The sequence below is a fragment of the Coregonus clupeaformis genome, chromosome 17 (genome assembly GCF_020615455.1).
Source record: "Coregonus clupeaformis isolate EN_2021a chromosome 17, ASM2061545v1, whole genome shotgun sequence".
NCBI lineage: Eukaryota > Metazoa > Chordata > Actinopteri > Salmoniformes > Salmonidae > Coregonus > Coregonus clupeaformis.
The window spans coordinates 37602081-37627254 of NC_059208.1; the positions used below are offsets into that span (position 1 = coordinate 37602081).

Consider the following 25174-nt stretch of genomic DNA (forward strand, 5'->3'; position numbering starts at 1 on the left):
TTGGCAAGTCGGATAGGACATCTACTTTATGCATGACACAAGTAATTGTTCCAACAATTGTTTACAGACAGATTATTTCACTTATAATTCACTGTATCACAATTCCAGTGGATCAGAAGTTTACATACACTAAGTTGACTGTGCCTTTAAACAGCTTGGAAAATTCCAGAAAATGATGTCATGGCTTTAGAAGCTTCTGATAGGCTAATTGACATAATTTGAGTCAATTGGAGGTGTACCTGTGGATGTATTTCAAACTCAGTGCCTCTTTGCTTGACATCATGGGAAAATCAAAAGAAATCAGCCAAAATTGTAGACCTCCACAAGTCTGGTTCATCCTTGGGAGCAATATCCAAACGCCTGAAGGTACCACGTTCATCTGTACAAACAATAGTACGCAAGTATAAACACCATGGGACCACGCAGCTGTCATTACCGCTCAGGAAGGAGACGCGTTCTGTCTCCTAGAGATTAAAGTACTTTGGTGCGAAAAGTGGAAATCAATCCCAGAACAACAGCAAAGGACCTTGTGAAGATGCTGGAGGAAACAGGTACAAAAGTATCTATATCCACAGTAAAACGAGTCCTATATCGACATAACCTGAAAGGCCACTCAGCAAGGAAGAAGCCAGTGCTCCAAAACCGCCATAAAAAAAGCCAGACTACGGTTTGCAACTGCACATGGGGACGAAGATCGTACTTTTTGGACAAATGTCCTCTGGTCTGATGAAACAAAAATAGAACTGTTTGGCCATAATGACCATCGTTATGTTTGGAGGAAAAAGGGGGTTGCTTGCAAGCCGAAGAACACCATCCCAACCGTGAAGCACGGGGGTGTCAGCATCATGCTGTGGGGGTGCTTTGCTGCAGGAGGGACTGGTGCACTTCACAAAATAGATGGCATCATGAGTAAGGAAAATTATGTGGATATATTGAAGCAACATCTTAAGACATCAGTCAGGAAGTTAAAGCTTGGTCGCAAATGGGTCTTCCAAATGGACAATGACCCCAAGCATACTTCCAAAGTTGTGGCAAAATGGCTTAAGGACAACAAAGTCAAGGTATTGGAGTGGCCATCACAAAGCCCTGACCTCAATCCTATAGAACATTTGTGGGCAGAACTAAAAAAGCGTGTGCGAGCAAAGAGGCCTACAAACCTGACTCAGTTACACCAGCTCTGTCAGGAGGAATGGGCCAAAATTCACCCAACTTATTGTGGGAAGCTTGTGGAAGGCTACCCGAAACGTTTGACCCAAGTTAAACAATTTAAAAGGCAATGCTACCAAATACTAATTGAGTGTATGTAAACTTCTGACCCACTGGGAATGTGATGAAAAATAAAAGCTGAAATAAATCATTCTCTCTACTATTATTCTGACATTTCACATTCTTAAAATAAAGTGGTGATCCTAACTGACCTAAAACAGGGAATGTGTACTATGATTAAATGTCAGGAATTGTGAAAAACTGAGTTTAAATGTATTTGGCTAAGGTGTATGTAAACTTCCGACTTCAACTGTATTTGATCCCCTGCTGATTTTGTATGTTTGCCCACTGACAAAGAAATGATCAGTCTATAATTTTAATGGTAGGTTTATTTGAACAGTGAGAGACAGAATAACAACAAAAAAATCCAGAAAAACGCATGTCAAAAATGTTATAAATTGATTTGCATTTTAATGAGGGAAATAAGTATTTGACCCCCTCTCAATCAGAAAGATTTCTGGCTCCCAGGTGTCTTTTATACAGGTAACGGGCTGAGATTAGGAGCACACTCTTAAAGGGAGTGCTCCTAATCTCAGCTTGTTACCTGTATAAAAGACACCTGTCCACAGAAGCAATCAATCAATCAGATTCCAAACTCTCCACCATGGCCAAGACCAAAGAATTCTCCAAGGATGTCAGGGACAAGATTGTAGACCTACACAAGGCTGGAATGGGCTACAAGACCATCGCCAAACAGCTTGGTGAGAAGGTGACAACAGTTGGCACATGGAAGAAACACAAAAGAACAGTCAATCTCCCTCGGCCTGGGGCTCCATGCAAGATCTCACCTCGTGGAGTTGCAATGATCATGTGAACGGTGAGGAATCAGCCCAGAACTACACGGGAGGATCTTGTCAATGATCTCAAGGCAGCTGGGACCATAGTCACCAAGAAAACAATTGGTTACACACTACGCCGTGAAGGACTGAAATCCTGCAGCGCCCGCAAGGTCCCCCTGCTCAAGAAAGCACATATACAGGCCCGTCTGAAGTTTGCCAATGAACATCTGAATGATTCAGAGGAGAACTGGGTGAAAGTGTTGTGGTCAGATGAGACCAAAATCTAGCTCTTTGGCATCAACTCAACTCGCCGTGTTTGGAGGAGGAGGAATGCTGCCTATGACCCCAAGAACACCATCCCCACCGTCAAACATGGAGGTGGAAACATTATGCTTTGGGGGTGTTTTTCCTGCTAAGGGGACAGGACAACTTCACCGCATCAAAGGGACGATGGACGGGGCCATGTACTGTCAAATCTTGGGTGAGAACCTCCTTCCCTCAGCCAGGGCATTGAAAATGGGTTGTGGATGGGTATTCCAGCATGACAATGACCCAAAACACACGGCCAAGGCAACAAAGGAGTGGCTCAAGAAGAAGCACATTAAGGTCCTGGAGTGGTCTAGCCAGTCTCCAGACCTTAATCCCATAGAAAATTTGTGGAGGGAGCTGAGGGTTCGAGTTGCCAAACGTCAGCCTCGAAACCTTAATGACTTGGAGAAGATCTGCAAAGAGGAGTGGGACAAAATCCCTCCTGAGATGTGCGCAAACCTGGTGGCCAACTACAAGAAATGTCTGACCTCTGTGATTGTCAACAAGGGTTTTGCCACCAAGTACTAAGTAATGTTTTGCAGAGGGGTCAAATACTTATTTCCCTCATTAAAATGCAAATCAATTTATAACATTTTTGACATGCGTTTTTTCTGGATTTTTGTTTTGTTATTCTGTCTCTCACTGTTCAAATAAACTTACCATTAAAATTATAGACTGATCATTTCTTTGTCAGTGGGCAAACGTACAAAATCAGCAGGGGATCAAATACCTTTTTCCCTCACTGTATATACAGCTCTGGAAAAAAGTAAGAGTCCACTGCAAAATTATCAGTTTCTCTGGTTTTACTATATATAGGTATGTGTTTGGGTAAAAATTACATTTTTGTTTTATTCTATAAACTACTGACAACATTTCTCCCAAATTCCAAATAAAAATATTGTCATTTAGAGCATTTATTTGCAGAAAATGACAACTGGTCAAAATAACAAAAAAAGATGCAGAGTTGTCAGACCTCGAATATTGCAAAGAAAATAAGTTCATGTTCATTTTTAAACAACACAATACTAATGTTTTAACTTAGGAAGAGTTCAGAAATCAATATTTGGTGGAATAACCTTGATTTTCAATCACAGCTTTCATGCGTCTTGGCATGCTCTCCACCAGTCTTTCACATTGATGTTGGGTGACTTTATGCCACTCCTGGCGCAAAATTTCAAGCAGCTCGGCTTTGTTTGATGGCTTGTGACCATCCATCTTCCTCTTCCAGGACAACCTTGTACGTGGCTTGATTCATGCGTCCTTCACAAAGACAAATCTGCCCGATTCCAGCCTTGCTGAAGCACCCCCAGATCATCACCGATTTTCCACCAAATTTCACAGTGGGTGCGAGACACTGTGGCTTGTAGGCCTCTCCAGGTCTCCGTCTAACCATTAGACGACCAGGTGTTGGGCAAAGCTGAAAATTGGACTCATCAGAGAAGATGACCTTACTCCAGTCCTCTACGGTCCAATCCTTATGGTCTTTTGCAAACCTCAGCCTGGCGCTTATTTGCTTCTCATCGATGAAGGGCTTTTTTCGAGCTTTGCACGACTTCAGCATTGCCCCTAGGAGCCTGTTTCGAACCGTCCTCGCCGTGTACGTCACCCCAGCTGCCGTTTGCCATTATTTTTGTAGGTCACTTGATGTCATCCTACGGTTGTTGAGTGACATTCAAATGAGTTGGCGGTCATCCCGGTCAGTAGAGAGTCGTTTTCGCCCTCTGCCGGTCTGTAGCTTTGTTGTCCCCAATGTCTGCTGCTTGACCTTGTTCTTATGAACCGCCGTCTTTGACATTTTAAGGATGGAAGCAACCTGACGCTCACTGTATCCCTCTGCCAGTAAAGCCAGAATTGAACCCTTCTTTTCCTCACTCAAAACTTTCCTTTTCAACTCTTTTGGCATGGTCAATAGTTATATTTTGATTAATATTACTTTTGAGGTACTATTAGCACTGTTTTTGCCATCCAGCTGGTCCTATTGCAAGAAGATAGTGATGACCACAGCAGTGGTTTTTATACTTTTCCTCGTTAAATAAGATTTGGTTCAGGTGATCACTTAATCAGTACCTAATTCAGTAGAATGAGGTGTGCCTGTGTTGGAATTCAACAGACACTGGAATGGAATGGCTGTCATACATGTAGAGATGTTGATTTAAGAAACATTTCCAGTGGTCTCTTAATTTTTTCCACAGCTGTATATATATATATATTTGCGAGAAAAAAAAACATATGGGGGATTGGAAGTGATGCAGACAATTACATTGATGGTAATTACAATCTACAGTGGGGAGAACAAGTATTTGATACACTGCCGATTTTGCAGGTTTGCCTACTTACAAAGCATGTAGAGGTCTGTAATATTTATCATAGATACACTTCAACTGTGAGAGACGGAATCTAAAACAAAAATCCAGAAAATCACATTGTATGACTTTTAAGTAATTAATTTGCATTTTATTGCATGACATAAGTATTTGATCACCTACCAACCAGTATGAATTCCGGCTCTCACAGACCTGTTAGTTTTTCTTTAAGAAGCCCTCCTGTTCTCCACTCATTACCTGTATTAACTGCACCTGTTTGAACTCGTTACCTGTATAAAAAGACACCTGTCCACACACTCAATCAAACAGACTCCAACCTCTCCACAATGGCCAAGACCAGAGAGCTGTGTAAGGTCATCAGGGATAAAATTGTAGACCTGCACAAGGCTGGGATGGGCTACAGGACAATAGGCAAGCAGCTCGGTGAGAAGGCAACAACTGTTGGCGCAATTATTAGAAAATGGAAGAAGTTCAAGATGACGGTCAATCACCCTCGGTCTGGGGCTCCATGCAAGATCTCACCTTGTGGGGCATCAATGATCATGAGGAAGGTGAGGGAACAGCCCAGAACTACACGGCAGGACCTGGTCAATGACCTGAAGAGAGCTGGGACCACAGTCTCAAAGAAAACCATTAGTAACACACTACGCCGTCATGGATTAAAATCCTGCAGCGCACGCAAGGTCCCCCTTCTCAAGCCAGCGCATGTCCAGGCCCGTCTGAAGTTTGCCAATGACCATCTGGATGATCCATAGGAGGAATGGGAGAAGGTCATGTGGTCTGATGAGACAAAAATAGAGCTTTTTGGTCTAAACTCCACTAGCCGTGTTTGGAGGAAGAAGAAGGATGAGTACAACCCCAAGAACACCATCCCAACCGTGAAGCATGGAGGTGGAAACATCATTCTTTGGGGATGCTTTTCTGCAAAGGGGACAGGACGACTGCACCGTATTGAGGGAGGATGGGTGGGGCCATGTATCGCGAGATCTTGGCCAACAACCTCCTTCCCTCAGTAAGAACATTGAAGATGGGTCGTGGCTGGGTCTTCCAGCATGACAATGACCCGAAACACACAGCCAGGGCAACTAAGGAGTGGCTCCGTAAGAAGCATCTCAAGGTCCTGGAGTGGCCTAGCCAGTCTCCAGACCTGAACCCAATAGAAAATCTTTGGAGGGAGCTGAAAGTCCGTTTTGCCCAGCGACAGCCACGAAACCTGAAGGATCTGGAGAAGGTCTGTATGGAGGAGTGGGCCAAAATCCCTGCTGCAGTGTGTGAAACCCTGGTCAAGACCTACAGGAAACGTATGATCTCTGTAATTGCAAACAAAGGTTTCTGTACCAAATATTAAGTTCTGCTTTTCTGATGTATCAAATACTTATGTCATGCAATAAAATGCAAATTAATTACTTAAAATCATACAAATGTGATTTTCTGGATGTTTGTTTTAGATTCCGCCTCTCACAGTTGAAGTGTACCTATGATAAAAATTACAGACCTCTACATGCTTTGTAAGTAGGAAAACCTGCAAAATCGGCAGTGTATCAAATACTTGTTCTCCCCACTGTATCTGCAATATTAAAGCTGATCTACCCCCTAAAAAAATATTTGGCCTGAATGCCAAACGTCACATCTGGAGGAAACCTGGCACCATCTCCACGGTGAAGCATGGTGGTGGCAGCATCATGCTGTGGGGATGTCTTTCAGCGGTAGGGACTGGGAGGCTAGTCAGGATCGAGGGAAAGATGAACGGAGCAAAGTACAGATGAAAACCTGCTCCAGAGCGCTCAGGACCTCAGACTGGGCGACGGTTCACCTTCCAACAGGACAACGACCTTAAGCACACAGCCAAGACAACGCAGTAGTGGATTCAGGACATGTCTCTGAATTTCCTGGAGTGGCCCAGCCAGAGCCCGGACATCTCTGGAGAGACCTGAAAATAGCTGTGCAGTGACGCTCCCCATCCAACATGACAGAGCTTGAGAGGATCTGCAGAGAAGGATGGGAGAAACTCCCCAAATACAGGTGTGCCAAGCTTGTAGCGTCATACCCAAGAAGACTCAAGGCTGTAATCGCTGCCAAAGGTGCTTTAACAAAGTACTTAGTAAAGCGTGTTGAATACATGTAAATGTGATATTTCAGTTTTCTATTTGTAATACATTAGCAAGATTTTCTAAAAACCAGTTTTTGCTTTGTCATTATGGGGTATTGCGTGCAGATTGATGAGGATTTATGTATTTTTTAATCCATTTTAAAATAAGGCTGTAATGTAACATAATGTGGAAAAAGTGTTGGGGTCTGAATACTTTATGAATGCACTGTAGGCTATGCCAGTTAGGCTCTACACCGGTTGTAAAGCGGATTAATGTGCTTGTTCTATTTTTCAGCAGAAACTACTTTTCTGTGGATACAGAAAGAAAAACATTACTTTTCTCTTGAAGGTACAAAAAAACAGTGTACTAATGAAACTCTCCAATTTATGCATTCTATTAGGACTCCAATTTGGGACAGTTAAGGATGTACCACCCCTTGGTTCATGCATTTCACTTGAGTGAATAAATCTACATGTACTGTATACATAATGCAGTCACTCTCCACTTACTGCAACCTCAGCAGTATTTCAACAAGCTCCCTTCCCCCTTCCCAACTGGCAGGTCTGCCCCTCACAGGTGTGCCCTTACAGCGTGGGCCGACTTGGCCCTCCATAATAGAACGTGGGCTGGGTCGCTATATAAGTCAGGAGACGGTATCAAAAATACCTAATTTATTTTGGGGTATTTTATCCCCCTTTTCTCCCCAATTTCGTGGTATCCAATTGGTAGTAGTTACAGTCCCTGTCCCAGTTGCGCGTCCACTGAAACACAACTAACCGAGCCGCACTGCTTCTTGACACAGCACCCGCTTAACCCGGAAGCCAGCCGCACCAATGTGTCGGAGGAAACACTGTGCACCTGGCGACCGAGTTAGCGTGCACTGCACCCGGCCCGCCACAGGGGTCACTAGAGCGCGATGGGACAAGGACATCCCTGCCGGCCAAACCCTCCCCTACCCTGGACGACGCTGGGCCAGTTGTGCCTGGACTCGAACCAGGATCTCTAGAGGCACAGCTAGCACTGCGATGCAGTGCCTTAGACCACTGCGCCACTCGGGAGGCCCAAGACCAATAATCTACTGAAATGTATCTACAGTGGGGCTCAGCTGGGCCTGTTAAGAGGCACCTGAAAGAGAGACCGATGCCAAATACCCGCCTGAGCACACCACTCCTGCATCAAAAGCAATTATATGCTAGTGGGCCTGCAGGGAAATAGGTCTACAAAGAGCCGGGTTGAGAGGAATTTCAAACCTCAATGAGAGTTATTCTATAATACAGTAGCATCCTCTCTTCCACTGCAGTGCAGTCTCCGGCAGTATAAGAGATGCCTTTCTTCCTTACACGACCAACTACAGTACAAAGAAAGTAATTGTAAATACACCAGAGAAAGGATTGCTATTTGGTAACTGGTGACCGACACATTTAAAGAAATGGTATGAAATAGGGCTGTGGTAGTCATGACATTTTGTCAGCCGGTGATCGTCAAGCAAATAACTGCTGGTCTCATGGTAATTGACCGTTAATTAACATGAACACATTTAGCGTCTCCTGGCTTCCACGCATTGCCTACAAGCCACTGATACAGACCTTTGGAACATCTACATTTGAAAAAGTCTATTAAATCCATTAAATGTAGCCTACACCATCACAATAAATCCATTATTTATTTTAGACAGGTCTAAAGAAACCTGATAAGAAGAAAATGCTGTCTATTTCAGAAGAACATAATAGCATACTCTGAGTTGTCCTTATGTTAGACCCTGATCTGGCTATGCCATATGGCTGTGGGCTACACTAGTTATTTTAGCAGACAAGATTTGCTTAGAATTCCGTCACATTATTTTATATTATTTTATAGTATGGATAATAAAATTGAACATAGCTGAATAAAATAGAAAGGATATTTTCTCCAAACTATTTCTGAGGGAGTATGCATATGCTGCTATTCTGTGTTGAAACAGGTCTTCCTATATGCTTAATTTAGAGTTATTTATGCAACTTTAGTTGTTATACAAACGTTGGGCTATATGTTTAGATTTTTTATACATTCTAAGGCTGCATGATGCGAATCTAATGATGATTTGAAAAAAGTTGCATGCAAGGCATGAGCTCTGCTTTGTTTCTTGCGCAGGCTGCCCTTCATCAGTCTCTCATTAACAATTTCACAAGCACTTCATAATGCCTTGAATTTCCCAGCAGCATCCCCCTTGAGTGGCCGTAATGCCCATAAATAAATCCATGCCTTTTGCGGCCAGTGGCCGTTGTGCCCTTGGGATGAATACAATAATTATAATTCCCTTCTCCCGGCTGTATGCTCCGATGCACCTCTCACTCACATGGCTCTCTCAGATACCTCAATTCTTATTAGCCAATGCCGTCACATGATTGGGTCCTTAGGCATCTCAGACAAATCAGGGATGCAACTGCGCGCGTCCTTCTTATCGAATTCCGAGGAGCATATTGAAGATGTTAGAACTGTCCACATTTACTTTTCGTCAGCCGACAAGATGAGTAGGCCTAACGAACAGCAAAAGAACTAGCCAATGTCAATCTACTATCCCCCAAAGTACAAAAGTTGACCTATTCTAAATAAATATTCCAAACATAGTCTGAGACAGATAGATCCCAAATTAATACAACCACTCATATTAAAAAAACTTTAAAAGCAATGAGGCTGAAGCAACAGATCAGAATGTTTATCTTAAAATGTTGATAAACTATTAGGCTATTTCTTCACATTATAAGCGCAAATGATCCAAAATGCAGTCAATTAGCGGGAAAACACCATTCTCAAAAATGACCGCAAATGCGATTATGCATGTAACGCCTTATTATAAAAGGTGCATTTTTAATGGTGAAAATGTTCTTCCCCAAACTTGAAACTCACGCGGTGGCGCCTATGTACAGCGCATTCGAAATTATTCAGACCCCTTGACTTTTTCCACATTTTGTTACATTACAGCCTTATTCTAAAATGGATGAAATTGTTTTTTTCCCCTCAATCTACACACAATACCCCATAATGACAAAGCAAAAAAAGGTTTTTAGAAATGTTTGCAAATGTATATAAAAAAAAATGTAATATGACATTTACATTTTTTTTCTCCAAATGTATTAAAAATGGAAATATTACATTTACATAAGTATTCAGACCCTTTACTCAGTACTTTGTTGAAGCACCTTTGGCAGCGATTACAGCCTCAAGTCTTCTTGCGTATGACGCTACAAGCGTGGCACACCTGTATTTGTGGAGTTTCTCCCATTCTTCTCTGCAGATCCTCTCAAGCTCTGTCAGGTTGGATGGGGAGCGTCGCTGCACAGCTATTTTCATGTCTCTCCAGAGATGTTCGATCGGGTTCAATTCCGGGCTCTGGCTGGGCCACTCAAGGGCATTCAGAGACTTGTCCCGAAGCCACTCCTGTGTTGTCTTGGCTGTGTGCTTAGGGTCATTGTGCTGTTGGAAGGTGAACCTTCGCCCCAGTCTGAGGTCCTGAGCGCTCTGGAGCAGGCTTTCATCAAGGATCTCTCTGTAATTTGCTCAGTTCATCTTTGCCTCAATCCTGACTAGTCTTCCAGTCCCTTCCGCTGAAAGACATCCCCACAGCATGATGCTGCCACAACCATGCTTCACCGTAGGGATGGTGCCAGGTTTCCTCCAGATGTGAAGCTTTGCATTCAGGCCAAAGAGTTCAATCTTGGTTTCATCAGACCAGAGAATCTTGTTTCTCATGGTCATGTGCCTTTTACTGAGGAGTGGCTTCCGTCCGGCCAATCTACCATAAAGGCCTGATTGGTGGAGTGCTGCAGAGATGGTTGTCCTTCTGGAACGTTCTCCCATCTCCACAGAGGAACTCTGGAGCTCTGTCAGAGTGACCATAGGGTTCTTGGTGACCTCCCTGACCAAGGCCCTTCTCCATCGATTGCTCAGTTTGGCCAGGCGGCCAGCTCTAGTCTTGGTGGTTCCAAACTTCTTCCATTTAAGAATGATGAGGCCACTGTGTTCTTGGGGACCTTCAATGCTGCAGACATGTTTTGGTACCCTTCCCCAGATCTGTGCCTCGACACAATCCTGTCTCGGAGCTCTACGGACAATTCCTTCGACCTCATGGCTTGGTTTTTGCTCTGACATGTACTGTCAACTGTGGGACCTTATATAGACAGGTGTGTGCCTTTCCCAATCATGTCCAATCAATTGAATTTACCACAGGTGGACTCCAATCAAGTTGTAGAAACATCTCAAGGATGATCAATGGAAACATGCTGCACCTGAGCTCAATTTCGAGTCTCATACCAAAGGGTCTGAATACTTATGTAAATATGGTATCTGTTTTTTCTTTTAAATACATTCGCTAAAATTTCTAAAAACCTGTTTTCGCTTTGTCATTATGGGGTATTGTTAATTTTTTATTTTATTTAACCTTTATTTAACCAGGTAAGCCAGTTGAGAACAAGTTCTCATTTACAACTGCGACCTGGCCAAGATAAAGCAAAGCAGTGCGATACAAACAACAACACAGAGATACATATGGGGTAAAACAAAGTCAAAAATACAACAGAAGATATATATACAGTGTGTGCAAATGTAGCAAGTTATGGAGGTAAGGCAATAAATAGGCTATAGTGCAAAATAATTACAATTAGTATTAACACTGGAATGATAGATGTGCAAGAGATGATGTGCAAATAGAGATACTGGGGTGCAAATGAGCAAAATAAATAACAATATGGGGATGAGGTAGTTGGGTGGGCTAATTTCAGATGGGCTGTGTACAGGTGCAGTGATCGGTAAGGTGCTCTGACAACTGATGCTTAAAGTTAGTGAGGGAGATAAGAGTCTCCAGCTTCAGAGATTTTTGCAATTCGTTCCAGTCATTGGCAGCAGAGAACTGGAAGTAATGGCGGCCAAAGGAGGTGTTGGCTTTGGGGATGACCAGTGAGATATACCTGCTGGAGCGCATACTACGGGTGGGTGTTGCTATGGCGACCAATGAGCTAAGATAAGGCGGGGATTTGCCTAGCAGTGATTTATAGAGCCAGTGGGTTTGGCGACGAATATGTAGTGAGGACCAGTCAACAAGAGCGTACAGGTCACAGTGGTGGGTAGTATATGGGGCTTTGGTGACAAAACGGATGGCACTGTGATGGACTACATCCAATTTGCTGAGTAGTGCTGGAGGCTATTTTGTAAATGACATCGCAGAAGTCAAGGATCGGTAGGATAGTCAGTTTTACGAGGGCATGTTTGGCAGCATGAGTGAAGGAGGCTTTGTTGCGAAATAGGAAGCCAATTCTAGATTTAACTTTGGATTGGAGATTCTTAATGTGAGTCTGGAAGGAGAGTTCACAGTCTAACCAGACACCTAGGTATTTGTAGTTGTCCACATACTCTAGGTCAGACCCGTCGAGAGTAGTGATTCTAGTCGGGTGGGAGGGTGCAGTGTTCGATTGAAGAGCATGCATTTAGTTTTACTAGTGTTTAAGAGCAGTTGGAGGCTACTGAAGGAGTGTTGTATGGCATTGAAGCTCGTTTGGAGGTTTGTTAACACAGTGTCCAATAAAGGGCCAGATGTATACAAAATGGTGTCGTCTGCGTAGAGGTGGATCTGAGAGTCACCAGCAGCAAGAGCGACATCATTGATATACACGGAGAAAAGAGTCGGCCCAAGAATTGAACCCTGTGGCACCCCCATAGAGACTGCCATAGGTCCAGACAACAGGCCCTCCGATTTGACACATTGAACTCTATCTGAGAAGTAGTTGGTGAACCAGGCAAGGCAGTCATTTGAGAAACCAAGGCTATTTAGTCTGCCAATAAGAATGCGGTGGTTGACAGAGTTGAAAGCCTTGGCCAGGTCGATGAAGACGGCTGCACAGTACTGTCTATTATCGATCGCGGTTATAATATCGTTTAGGACCTTGAGCGTGGCTGAGGTGCACCCATGACCAGCTCGGAAACCGGATTGCATAGCGGAGAAGGTACGGTGGGATTCGAAATGGTCAGTGATCTGTTTGTTAACTTGGCTTTCAAAAACTTTCGAAAGGCAGGGCAGGATGGATATAGGTCTGTAACAGTTTGGATGTAGAGTGTCACCCCCTTTGAAGAGGGGGATGACCGCGGCAGCTTTCCAATCTCTGGGGATCTCAGACATTACGAAAGAGAGGTTGAACAGGCTAGTAATAGGGGTTGCGAACAATTTCGGTGGCTAGTTTTAGAAAGAAAGGGTCCAGATTGTCTAGCCCAGATGATTTGTAGGGGTCCAGATTTTGCAGCTCTTTCAGAACATCAGCTGTCTGAATTTGTGTGAAGGAGAAGCGGGGGGCATGGGCAAGTTGCAGCGGAGGGTGGCCGGGGTAGTGGTATCCAGGTGGAAAGCATGGCCAGCCGTAGCAAAATGCTTGTTGAAATTCTCGATTATTGTAGATTTATCGGTGGTGATAGTGTTTCCTAGCCTCAGTGCAGTGGGCAGCTGGGAGGAGGTGCTCTTATTCTCCATGGACTTTACAGTGTCCCAAAACTTTTTGGAGTTAATGCTACAGGATGCAAATTTCTGTTTGAAAAAGCTAGCCTTTGCTTTCCTAACTGCTTGTGTATATTGGTTCCTGACTTCCCTGAAAAGTTGCATATCGCGGGGGCTTTTTGATGCTAATGCAGTACGCCACAGTATGTTTTTGTGCTGGTCAAGGGCAGTCAAGTCTGAGGAGAACCAGGGGCTATATCTGTTCTTAGTTCTGTATTTTTTGAATGGGGCATGTTTATTTAAGATTGAGAGGAAATTACTTTTAAAGAACAACCAGGCATCCTCTACTGACGGAATGAGATCTATATCCATCCAGGATACCAGGGCCAGGTCAATTAGGAAGGCCTGCTCGCTAAAGTGTTTTAGGGAGCGTTTGACAGTGATGAGGGGTGGTCGTTTGACCACGGACCCGTTACGGACGCAGGCAATAAGGCAGTGATCGCTGAGATCCTGGTTGAAGACAGCGGAGGTGTATTTAGAGGGTAAATTAGTCAGGATGATATCTATGAGGGTACCCATGTTTACGGATTTAGGGTTATACCTGGTAGGTTCGTTGATAATATCCCAATTTAGGTCACCAAGCAGTACGAACTCTGAGGATAAATGGGGGGCAATCAATTCACATATGGTGTCCAGGGCACAGCTAGGGGCTGAGGGGAGTCTGTAGCAAGCGGCAACAGTGAGAGACTTATTTCTGGAAAGGTGGATTTTTAGAAGTAGAAGCTCAAACTGTTTGGGCACAGACCTGGATAGTATGATAGAGCTCTGGAGGCTCTCTCTACAGTAGATTGCAACTCCACCCCCTTTGGCAGTTCTATCTAGACGGAAAATGTTGTAGTTGGGGATGGAAATGTCAGAATTTTGGTGGCCTTCCTAAGCCAGGATTCAGACACTGCTAGAATATCAGGGTTGGCGGAGTGTGCTAATGCAGTGAATAACTCAAACTTAGGAAGTAGGCTTCTGATGTTAACGTGCAGAAAACCAAGGCTTTTACGGTTACAGAAGTCAACAAATGATAGCTCCTGGGGAGTAGGAGTGATACTGGGGGCTGCAGGGCCTGGGTTAGCCTCTACATCACCAGAGGAACAGAGGAGGACTAGAATAAGGATACGGCTAAAGGCTTTAAGAACTGGTCTTCTAGTGCGCTGGGTACAGAGAATAAAGGGGGCAGATTTCCGGGCGTTGTAGAAAAGATTCAGGGCATTATGTACAGACAAGGATATACATTTACGTCATTTAGCAGACGCTCTTATCCAGAGCGACTTACAAATTGGAAGGATATGTGTACAGTGGAGGTAAACCTAAGCGTTGGGTAACAATGAAAGAGATAGCATCACTGGAGGCACCGATTGAGCCGGTCTCAGCGTGTAAGGGGGGTAGAACAAAGGAACTATTTGAGGCAGTTTGAGAGGGACTTGGGGTTCTACAGTGAAATTGTATAATAAGAACTAACTGGAACAGCAATAGGCAAGGCATATTGACATGGGAGAGAGGCATAAAGCAATCACAGGTGTTATTAGAGAGAGCTAAGACAACAACTGGTAATGGCGATAAAGTTTGGGCTGAGGCTAAACAGAATTAACAGGACAGGGTACCGTGTAAAGGAACAGTCCAGCAGGCATCAGCTGTGCAGCTGAGTGATCATAAGGTCCAGTGAACAGCAATATGTGAGTCCGAGAGCAGTTCAAATTGGTGCTTCAGCACAGCGAGCAGGAAGCACGGTTGTAGTTTGCGTGTGCTAGCGGGCCGGGGCTAGCAGATGGATCTTCGTGGTCGTCGCAACGGGAAGCCTGTTGAAACCACAGACGATTACGTCGGCAGACCAGTCGTGATGGATCGGCAGGGCTCCGTGTCGACTCTAGGAGGTCCCGTCCGGTTGACAGAGAGGTAGATAGCCGGGAGATGTGCTTGACTCAAGGCTAGCTCAAGGCTGATTAGCCAACAACAACGTTCATTTGGTTGCAGCTAGCTAGTTGCGATTATCCAGTGTTAAAGGTCCAGTGATTCAGTGATTCCGGCAGAAAATTCGATAGGTTCTGGGTCGATAACTCGCTGTGCAGATTTGCCGATAATAGTCCAGGCTAGAGCTGGCTGGTAGGTAGTGCAGGCCACGGACAATGGAGAAAAAGCAGCTAACGGTGGCTAATAGCAAGTAGCTAGTTAGCTGGTTAGCTGGCTACTCCCATCCGGTAGACAGAGCGGTAGATAGCCGGGGCTAGCTCAAGGCTCAAGGCTAACTGGTGCTACGGGGGCAGTGGTGATTAGCCTACAGCCACAACCATTCGACATCCATTCGGTTGCGGCTAGCTATATCCGGTGTTAAGGTCCAGTGATTCAGTTATTCCGGCAGAAAATCAGATGTTCTGGGTGAAAACCGCTAACGGTGGCTAATAGCAAGTAGCTAGTTAGCTGGCTGGCTAGTTTCAACTGGAGATTCTAGATAAAGGTGAGTAAATAATAGAATCCGTTCCACATTGAGTGAAGCGGGTTGCAGGAAAGTATATTTAGGGGATGAAAAGTGTGATAGGGAAATACAGTGGGGAAGAAAAGTATTTAGTCAGCCACCAATTGTGCAAGTTCTCCCACTTAAAAAGATGAGAGAGGCCTGTAATTTTCATCATAGGTACACGTCAACTATGACAGACAAATTGAGATTTTTTTTCTCCAGAAAATCACATTGTAGGATGTTTAATGAATTTATTTGCAAATTATGGTGGAAAATAAGTATTTGGTCACCTACAAACAAGCAAGATTTCTGGCTCTCACAGACCTGTAACTTCTTCTTTAAGAGGCTCCTCTGTCCTCCACTCGTTACCTGTATTAATGGCACCTGTTTGAACTTGTTATCAGTATAAAAGACACCTGTCCACAACCTCAAACAGTCACACTCCAAACTCCACTATGGCCAAGACCAAAGAGCTGTCAAAGGACACCAGAAACAAAATGGTAGACCTGCACCAGGCTGGGAAGACTGAATCTGCAATAGGTAAGCAGCTTGGTTTGAAGAAATCAACTGTGGGAACAATTATTAGGAAATGGAAGACATACAAGACCACTGATAATCTCCCTCGATCTGGGGCTCCACGCAAGATCTCACCCCGTGGGGTCAAAATGATCACAAGAACGGTGAGCAAAAATCCCAGAACCACACGGGGGGGACCTAGTGAATGACCTGCAGAGAGCTGGGACCAAAGTAACAAAGCCTACCATCAGTAACACACTACGCCGCCAGGGACTCAAATCCTGCAGTGCCAGACGTGTCCCCCTGCTTAAGCCAGTACATGTCCAGGCCCGTCTGAAGTTTGCTAGAGTGCATTTGGATGATCCAGAAGAGGATTGGGAGAATGTCATATGGTCAGATGAAACCAAAATAGAACTTTTGGTAAAAACTCAACTCGTCGTGTTTGGAGGACAAAGAATGCTGAGTTGCATCCAAAGAACACCATACCTACTGTGAAGCATGGGGGTGGAAACATCATGCTTTGGGGCTGTTTTTCTGCAAAGGGACCAGGACGACTGATCCGTGTAAAGGAAAGAATGAATGGGGCCATGTATCGTGAGATTTTGAGTGAAAACCTCCTTCCATCAGCAAGGGCATTGAAGATGAAACATGGCTGGGTCTTTCAGCATGACAATGATCCCAAACACACCGCCCGGGCAACGAAGGAGTGGCTTTGTAAGAAGCATTTCAAGGACTGGCCTAGCCAGTCTCCAGATCTCAACCCCATAGAAAATCTTTGGAGGGAGTTGAAAGTCTGTGTTGCCCAGCGACAGCCCCAAAACATCACTGCTCTAGAGGAGATCTGCATGGAGGAATGGGCCAAAATACCAGCAACAGTGTGTGAAAACCTTGTGAAGACTTACAGAAAACGTTTGACCTGTGTCATTGCCAACAAAGGGTATATAACAAAGTATTGAGAAACTTTTGTTATTGACCAAATACTTATTTTCCACCATCATTTGCAAATAAATTCATTAAAAATCCTACAATGTGATTTACTGGAATTTTTTTTCTCATTTTGTCTGTCATAGTTGACATGTACCTATGATGAAAATTACAGGCCTCTCTCATCTTTTTAAGTGGGAGAACTTGCACAATTGGTGGCTGACTAAATACTTTTTTCCCCCACTCTATATACGTAAAATACAAATTAAATACAAAAAACAGGCTATTTACATGGACACACAAGAGAACACGACCGCACTGATACGCTATCTTGGAATTGTGTGTAGATTGATGAGGATTTTTATTTATTTAATCAATTTTAGAATAAGGCTGTAACGTAACAAAATGTGGAAAAAGGGATGGGGTCTGAATACTTTTCCGAATGCACTGTAGGCTATGCCAGTTAGTCTCTACATTGGTTGTAAAGTGGATTAATGTGCTTCATTTTAAGAAGTTATTTGGCCACTTTAGTTGTGATACAAACCTTAGCAAAACAAATAGGTGTATGGGCTACATGAGGTGTGCGACTATAATTTGAAAAAGTCGCAAAAAAAGGCATGCGCTGTTTCTTGCCTTACTGCACACAATCTGGGCATCGTTCACAAGTGATAGGCTAATATCGTCACCCATTTGATTTACATATGCATAATAATATATGTGTGAAATTAGTTTTGATTTAGAATGGACCATTATCATGCACCTGTCTCAGAACAGGGGCAGGGGGAAAAAATACATGTCATCTGTGCACTGAAATAGCGAATAGAGAACGCTTTTCCCATGGTTCATTTTCATGCATGTCAGGTAGGCTATAATCCTGTTGTAAAGCGAAGCAATGTGCTTAACATTAGGAAAGTTTAGAAATAAATATCATAGGCCTAGCCTATAGAAAGCTGATGGGATCCTCCTCTTTTTAACAGAGGCCATTAAAAGTCTGTTTTCACAAGCAATTGCATAGCCTATAGAAATGAGCTCATGGGCTCTCATGGAGTGTTTGATTAGATTTTTGATTACATTTGCATTGATGTCAGAGTGATTATAGGGACAATAGAGTGCTGAGTACCAGGTAGATAGCAAGTTTGGTAGGCTACTATTGATCATCAGCAGAATCAGAGCTTGGAGAAGCCTAGTTACCATGACTAAACGGTCACATGGAATTTGACTGCGGTCATGACTTCAAATCATATCAAATCAAATTTTATTGGTCACATGCGCCGAATACAACAGGTGCAGACATTACAGTGAAATGCTTACTTACAGCCCTTAACCAACAGTGCATTTATTTTTAACAAAAAAAGTAAAGATAAAACAACAACAAAAAAAGTGTTGAGAAAAAAAAGAGCAGAAGTAAAATAAAAGAACAGTAGGGAGGCTATATATACAGGGGGGTACCGGTGCAGAGTCAATGTGCGGGGGCACCGGCTAGTTGAGGTAGTTGAAGTAATATGTACATGTGGGTAGAGTTAAAGTGACTATGCATAAATAATTAACAGAGTAGCAGCAGCGTAAAAGGATGGGGTGGGGGGGCAGTGCAAATAGTCTGGGTAGCCATGATTAGCTGTTGAGAAGTCTTTTGGACCTAGACTTGGCACTCCGGTACCGCTTGCCATGCGGTAGCAGAGAGAACAGTCTATGACTAGGGTGGCTGGAGTCTTTGACAATTTTGAGGGCCTTCCTCTGACACCACCTGGTATAGAGGTCCTGGATGGCAGGAAGCTTGGCCCCAGTGATGTACTGGGCCGTACGCACTACCCTCTGTAGTGCCTTGCGGTCGGAGGCCAAGCAGTTGCCATACCAGGCGGTGATGCAACCAGTCAGGATGCTCTCGATGGTGCAGCTGTAGAATTTTTTGAGGATCTGAGGACCCATGCCAAATATTTTCAGTCTCCTGAGGGGGAATAGGCTTTGTCGTGCCCTCTTCACGACTGTCTTGGTGTGTTTGGACCATGATAGTTCGTTGGTGATGTGGACACCAAGGAACTTGAAGCTCTCAACCTGTTCGGTGGAGATTGTGACTGCGGGTGTGCTTAGGCAGTAATGCAGTCACCATAACAGCCCTAGTATGAAATGCTTGACAGCTTTTTTAATACAAAGTTAGAAATCTCCACCGAAAGCATAAATAAGCAGCTAACCTGAGGAAAGCTCTGTTTACTTATCAGTTATACACCCAGCATTGGAGATTAAAAACTGTAGAATGGAAATGTCCTCATTCCCCAAGTGTATTTCGGTGCTCAGGCTAACATGGAGTCATTGTAGATAGTGTATGCTAAGCCAGGAACACATCTTAGCCTTCAGAGGAGATGCGATACTGATTTCTGAGGAAGAATGGGAAGCTTAGACATGATTAGACTACTACGGTTATATGGTAATGACAACTTGTGCCCTCTGTCACAGTACAGGAACCCAAAAAAGCCCACCCGCTTTTGACAAGAGAGAAAAAATTCCTTATTTTGGGAGTCTTCCCATTACTGATCCAAGTTAGGGAGTATAATTAGACTTCTCTGTCTATTCAACTGTGCAGCACTTTTTGAAAACGTGAATAGCTATATGTAGAGTGTGAGAGTTTGCGGTGAAATTTTTCAAGCTGGTATCCAATAATATAAAGGCTTTTTCTACACTTTGAAATATATGGATGAGTGCAGAAAGTGAGAACCAGGACACAATGAAAGATGAAGACATGGACAACCCTATAATTGTATGTATGCCTACAGTATATAGAGATCTGAAAGTTGAGTAGGCAGGTGTTTGTTCTGGGCCAGTTGTTTGTACAGGGCCAGTTGTTTGTACAGAGTCAGTAGCTGAGGTGTGGACGGGTGCATCGGGACTCACCAACCCATCCTGGCTGCCTCCCGTCGTTCTCTCCACACTCAGGTGCTCATCCGAGCTCTTCAACTTCCACACCTAAGGCCAAACACAAAATAACAGAGAACTCAGTACATGGTCGAGTTCAGTAGGTCGGGAAATGGAAATATACTACCTGAATTTATCCAATACGAAAAGCTTATTTATGTTTTCCATAACAAATCTATATGCTCTACTGAACATGATCCAGATGCAAAACGGATTAAGTTTCTTCCTTCCACTGTTAAAATTAACTGGTCGGCTCACTACTATAGAGTAGGTACTGAATCTCTACTGTTCCCTGCACAACCCAGTGACTTCCAAACCAGGCTGTCAAGGCCCACAGCAGGTAACTCCATAATGAGGCTGATACTCCACCGGCTCCACTGTCAAATGGAGACTGGCACCAACAGACAGTGCATAGCCAGCAGAGACCAACAACAGGGCTGTACTGGAGCTCCAAAGATGGTGAATGCATGGTCTGCTATCCTCTTATCTAATATACCAAGAGAGCAGAAGTCCATAACCAGCCATACATCTGCAAATTCTATACACTCCCCAAATCAAGTCTACATTGGTACTGGCTGAAAACAAACTCATTTACATAAGGAAACGTGTCTTTCTGATTGTCTTTTTGACAGGAAACAGGAACAATATTTATGAGAGTTACTGTGCCACGAGGCACGGGTGGAGGAAATGGGGGTGATGCATCATGGGAGAGAGAGAGGAGATGCAGACAGACAGAGAGAGAATTGATTGTAGACTGCTGCGATGCACTCACACAATCAGTTTGAGGGCATGGGGAGATGGTGGTGGGGGGGGGGGGCGAGAGCGACAGAGAGAGCGAGCAAAGGAAAGGGAGAGAAAAACAGCACTATACAGTATGCTGAAGAATAGGCCATTTGCTCAAATATCTTCTTACAAAGACAACACAATATACTGCAGTAGAATTTTTTTTAAACGAAACACTCAGTGGCAGTCCTGAATCACAATGACCTTGACTTGAATCTGACTTTCACAGACTTTCCCACACAAAAGCTTTTGAAATCAAAGGGTTTATAGGTTTGAAAGGGTTCCCCTTCAAAGCTATTGCCAGGTGGCACGTACCCAAGTTATCTCTCACACTCTAACAGGCAGAGAATCAGGGATGATAAAGGGAATAGCTGACTCACATAAGGGCTACTGTAGCAGCTGCAGAGCCCTATGGGAGGAGATAGCAGGAGAAGGTCCCTCAATCGAGGAGTGAATTTCAAACAGATTCAACCATAAAGATCAGGGACGTTTTCCAATGCCTCGAAAAGAAGGGCACCTATTAGTAGATGGATAAAAAAAAGCAGACATTGAATATCCCTTTGAGCATGGTGAAGTTATTAATTACACTTTGGATGGTATATCAATACACCCAGTCACTACAAAGATACATGCATCCTTCCTAACGGAGTGCCGGAGAGGAAGGAAACCGCTCAGGGATTTCACCATGAGGCTGGTGAGTTTAAAACAGTTAGAGTTTAATGGCTGTTATAGGAGAAAACTGAGGATGGATCAACAACATTGTAGTTACTCCACAATACTAACCTAAATGACAGAGTGAAAAGAAGGAAACCTGTACAGAATATAAAATATTCCAAAACATGCATCCTGTTTGCAATAAGGCACTAAAGTAAAACTGCAAAAAATGTGGCAAAGAAATGAACCTTATGTCCTGAATACAAAACATTATGTTTGGGGCAAATCCAACACATCACTGAGTAGCACTCTTCATATTTTCAAGCATGGTGGTGGCTGCATCATGTTATGGGTATATAGAATAACTATCTTCAAAATAATGACTCAGGATGTTGGTTGTGAGATGAAAGCTTCATTTTAGTAATAATACTTGTTCACCTGTACATAACTGGCACGTTCTCGTTTTTTTTTTAACTTCCTGTCGCAAGGCATTCTGGTACTTGCGGTCAATAGCGTAATCCAATACATAAAAAATATGTACATAGTTCTCTCAATATCCATCACATGAATTTGAATACAATTACTCTTGTACCTATGTAAATAACTGTAAAAGAAAAATATCTTTAGATACAGCTCAATGAATTAACTGTAAACATAAACTCTGTAACCCATCCTCCCCCCGATGAACAACTGTGTTCATCTAAATCTCTAAGCAGTATATCAACTGAATAGGTCTCCTCAACAAAGTCCCTGAAGCAGCACGAACTGAACATGACTTAACTAGGCCATCTCGGCCTGGAAACAGTTCCTCAATCTTCCCTAGTTTCCAGGTTTGTCTGGGTGTGTCATCTTCTCCGATGAGTGCAACGTCACCCACTTTCAGTGGGGTGGGCTGTGGTGTGTCACAGCGGTGTGCTGACCTTAGATCCAGCAAGTAGTCTCTTCGCCAGCAGTTCCAGAAGCTGGTCACAAGTCTCTGCCTGTACTTCCATCTGCGTGCCATTTCTTCCTTGTTGAGCTTTGGGTGCTGAGTGTCAGCCGGAAATGGCTTGGGCGGAAAAGAGGTTAGTCTTTTACCCACCAGGAAGTGTGCTGGTGTCAGGGGTTGTGGTTCATCCACTTCATTGTGCACGAAGGTCAGAGGCCTAGAATTTAGGATTGCTTCAACCTCTGTCAGGACAGTGCACATCTCTTCAAAGTTGAGTGAAGCTCTCCCGAGAACCTTTCTCAGGCATGTTTTCACTGACCTGACGTGTCTTTCCCAGAATCTGACCCACCAGGCTGCTCGCTCGGCGATGAACCTCCAGGTGATGCCCCTTTCTGAGGAAAACGCCAAGAGTTGGGGCTCTTTGATTGCCTTCCACAGCTCTTTCAAGTCCTGATCAGCTCTCTTGAAAGTCTTTGCACTGTCTGAATAGATTACCTTGTATAATCCTCTCCTTGAGATGAATCTTTTCAGAGCTAACAGGAATGTCTCTGTTGACTGATCTGAGACCAGTTCCAAATGCACTGCTCTGGTTATAGCACAAGTGAACAGCGCAACATATGACTTCTTCACAGAACCATTTTCTTTCACATAGAGCAATCCTGCAAAATCCACACCTGTGACTTCGAATGGTGGGGATTCAGTTATTCTGTCTTTTGGTAAAGACGCAGTGACCTGCTGTCCGGCCCTTGCCTTAGATCTCTTGCAGACTATAAATCTTGCCACTGTGCTCTTGACTAGCTGCCTAGCACGCAATATCCAATATCGCTCTCTGATTTGTACTAGAGTGTCTCTTACTCCAGAATGCATCACGTTCTCATCATGGTACTGTATCAGCATTTCTGAGTATATGTGCTTGTTGGGCAGAACCCATGGGTGCTGCTCTCTGAATGTGAAGTTGGACTGTTGCAGCCTTCCTCCTACACTGAGTAGTTTGTGTTTGTCCAGGAACGGTTTCAGTTCTCTGATTTTACAGTCATTGTTTAGGTTTTTCCTGCCTTCAGTAGTTTGATCTCCGGACTGAAAATCTGTTGTGTTACCATGATCCAGTACTTTTCTGCCTCGAACAGTTTGTCAGCAGTCAGTTCACCTTGCATCTTTAGGTTTGTACAAGCATTGGCTATGAATCTTTTTATCCAGGCGGTCACTGAACTCTTTTCAGTTTGCTGTACCTTTCAAGCTCCAACACAGGTTCAGTGATGTCTGTGCTGTTTGCTGTGAGCTGTACAGTGACCTGGTGACTGGACTTGAGTTCTGTATACACCTCTTCTGGAACCATGTCGTCATCAGTCTCCTCCGACTGATTGGGTTTTGGCAGAATGCTGGGTCCGTTCCACCATAGTTGGCTCTGTGTCAAGTTTCGAACAGTTTGTCCTCTTGTAGGGAGGTCGGCTGGATTTGTTTTCCCTTCCATATGTGACCATGACTCTGGATTGGTCAAGGACTGGATCTCTGTCACTCTGTTTGCGACAAACTGTTTCCACTTCTGAGCTGAGCTGCAAATCCAATGCAGCATGATCATCGAGTCTGTCCACATTTTGATCCGTTTTTGTTCCATTTTCAGTGTGGTCATCAGGTTGTTTGCTAGTCTTGCTCCAATCACAGCTCCCATGAGCTCCAGGCGTGGCAGCGTCATTGTCTTGAGTGGGGCTACCCTGGACTTGGATGCGACTAGACTTGTCGTTGTTTCCCCCGTCTTGTGATTCACCTTGCAGGTAAGCTACTGCACTGTAAGCCCTTTCACTTGCATCACAGAACACGTGTAGTTTCAGTGTGTGGCTGTTCTGCGCTGCATGTCTGTTCTGTACCACCTTGGTATGGCGAGCTGGTGAAGCTGGGGTAGTTCTGAACACCACTGTTGTCATTCTTGTGTCAGATCAGGTGGTCACTCTTCGTCCCAGCTGAGTCCCCTCTCCCACATTTCCTGGAACATGCACTTGACCCTGATGGTGAAGAGGGTCAGGAAGCCAAGAGGGTCGTGCAGACGACTACAGAACACTTCTCTTTGTGTTTTCCTTTTGCTTTAGAATGCTCAGTAGCGACATGAGGTCAAACACAAAACTTTCAGCACTACTCCTTGTGTTTCTAGCGCCAACAGGTGGTCTCCTCCCATTTTGTTTTCAGTTCAGGAGAGTTGGTCATCCACTTGCAGAGGTCCATGCCTGCAGTCGACAGCATTCGCTTTGTTGTCACAAAGTAAGCCTCTTCAACATCGCGTGAACTTGCAATGAAGTCATCAACATAGAGTGACTCTCTCAATGTCTCTACAACTTCTGGTTGTTCTGTTTCATATTGTTTCAGGTGCTTCCTGATTGTAGCTGCGAGCAAGAATGTACTTGGGGAAGCTCCAAATACCACTCTGTTCATCCTCAGCACACGCAACTCCTCTTCATTTTCTCCCCTTGGTGGGCCTGTGAGCCACAGGAATCTCACGGCGTCACAGTCTCTCGCTGCTAGGGATATCTGCAGGAAAGCCTTCTTGATGTCTGCCATGAATGCGATCTCATGTAGTCTGAACTTTATCAGAACGCTGAGCAGATCCGGATTCAGGTTCGGTCCTGTGAGTAGACAGTCACTGAGGGATGGACAGCCATCTTCATGGGACGAGGCATCAAACACCACTCTCAGTTTTGTCGTCACCTTGTCCTCTCGGAGTACAGCATGGTGAGGTAAG

At 44.1% G+C, this 25174-nt stretch overlaps 1 protein-coding gene across 3 annotated transcripts in view; it reads right to left on the bottom strand.

Moving 5' to 3' along the window:
• Window positions 1-25174, bottom strand: part of LOC121586340 (oxysterol-binding protein-related protein 10) — a 145320-nt gene that overhangs the window by 79654 nt on the left and 40492 nt on the right. For all 3 annotated transcript variants that reach the window (XM_041902956.2, XM_041902955.1, XM_041902954.1), the window contains one exon: window positions 20058-20129. In XM_041902956.2, coding sequence (XP_041758890.1) covers window positions 20058-20129 — 72 coding nt within the window. The remainder of the gene's footprint in view (window positions 1-20057; window positions 20130-25174) is intronic.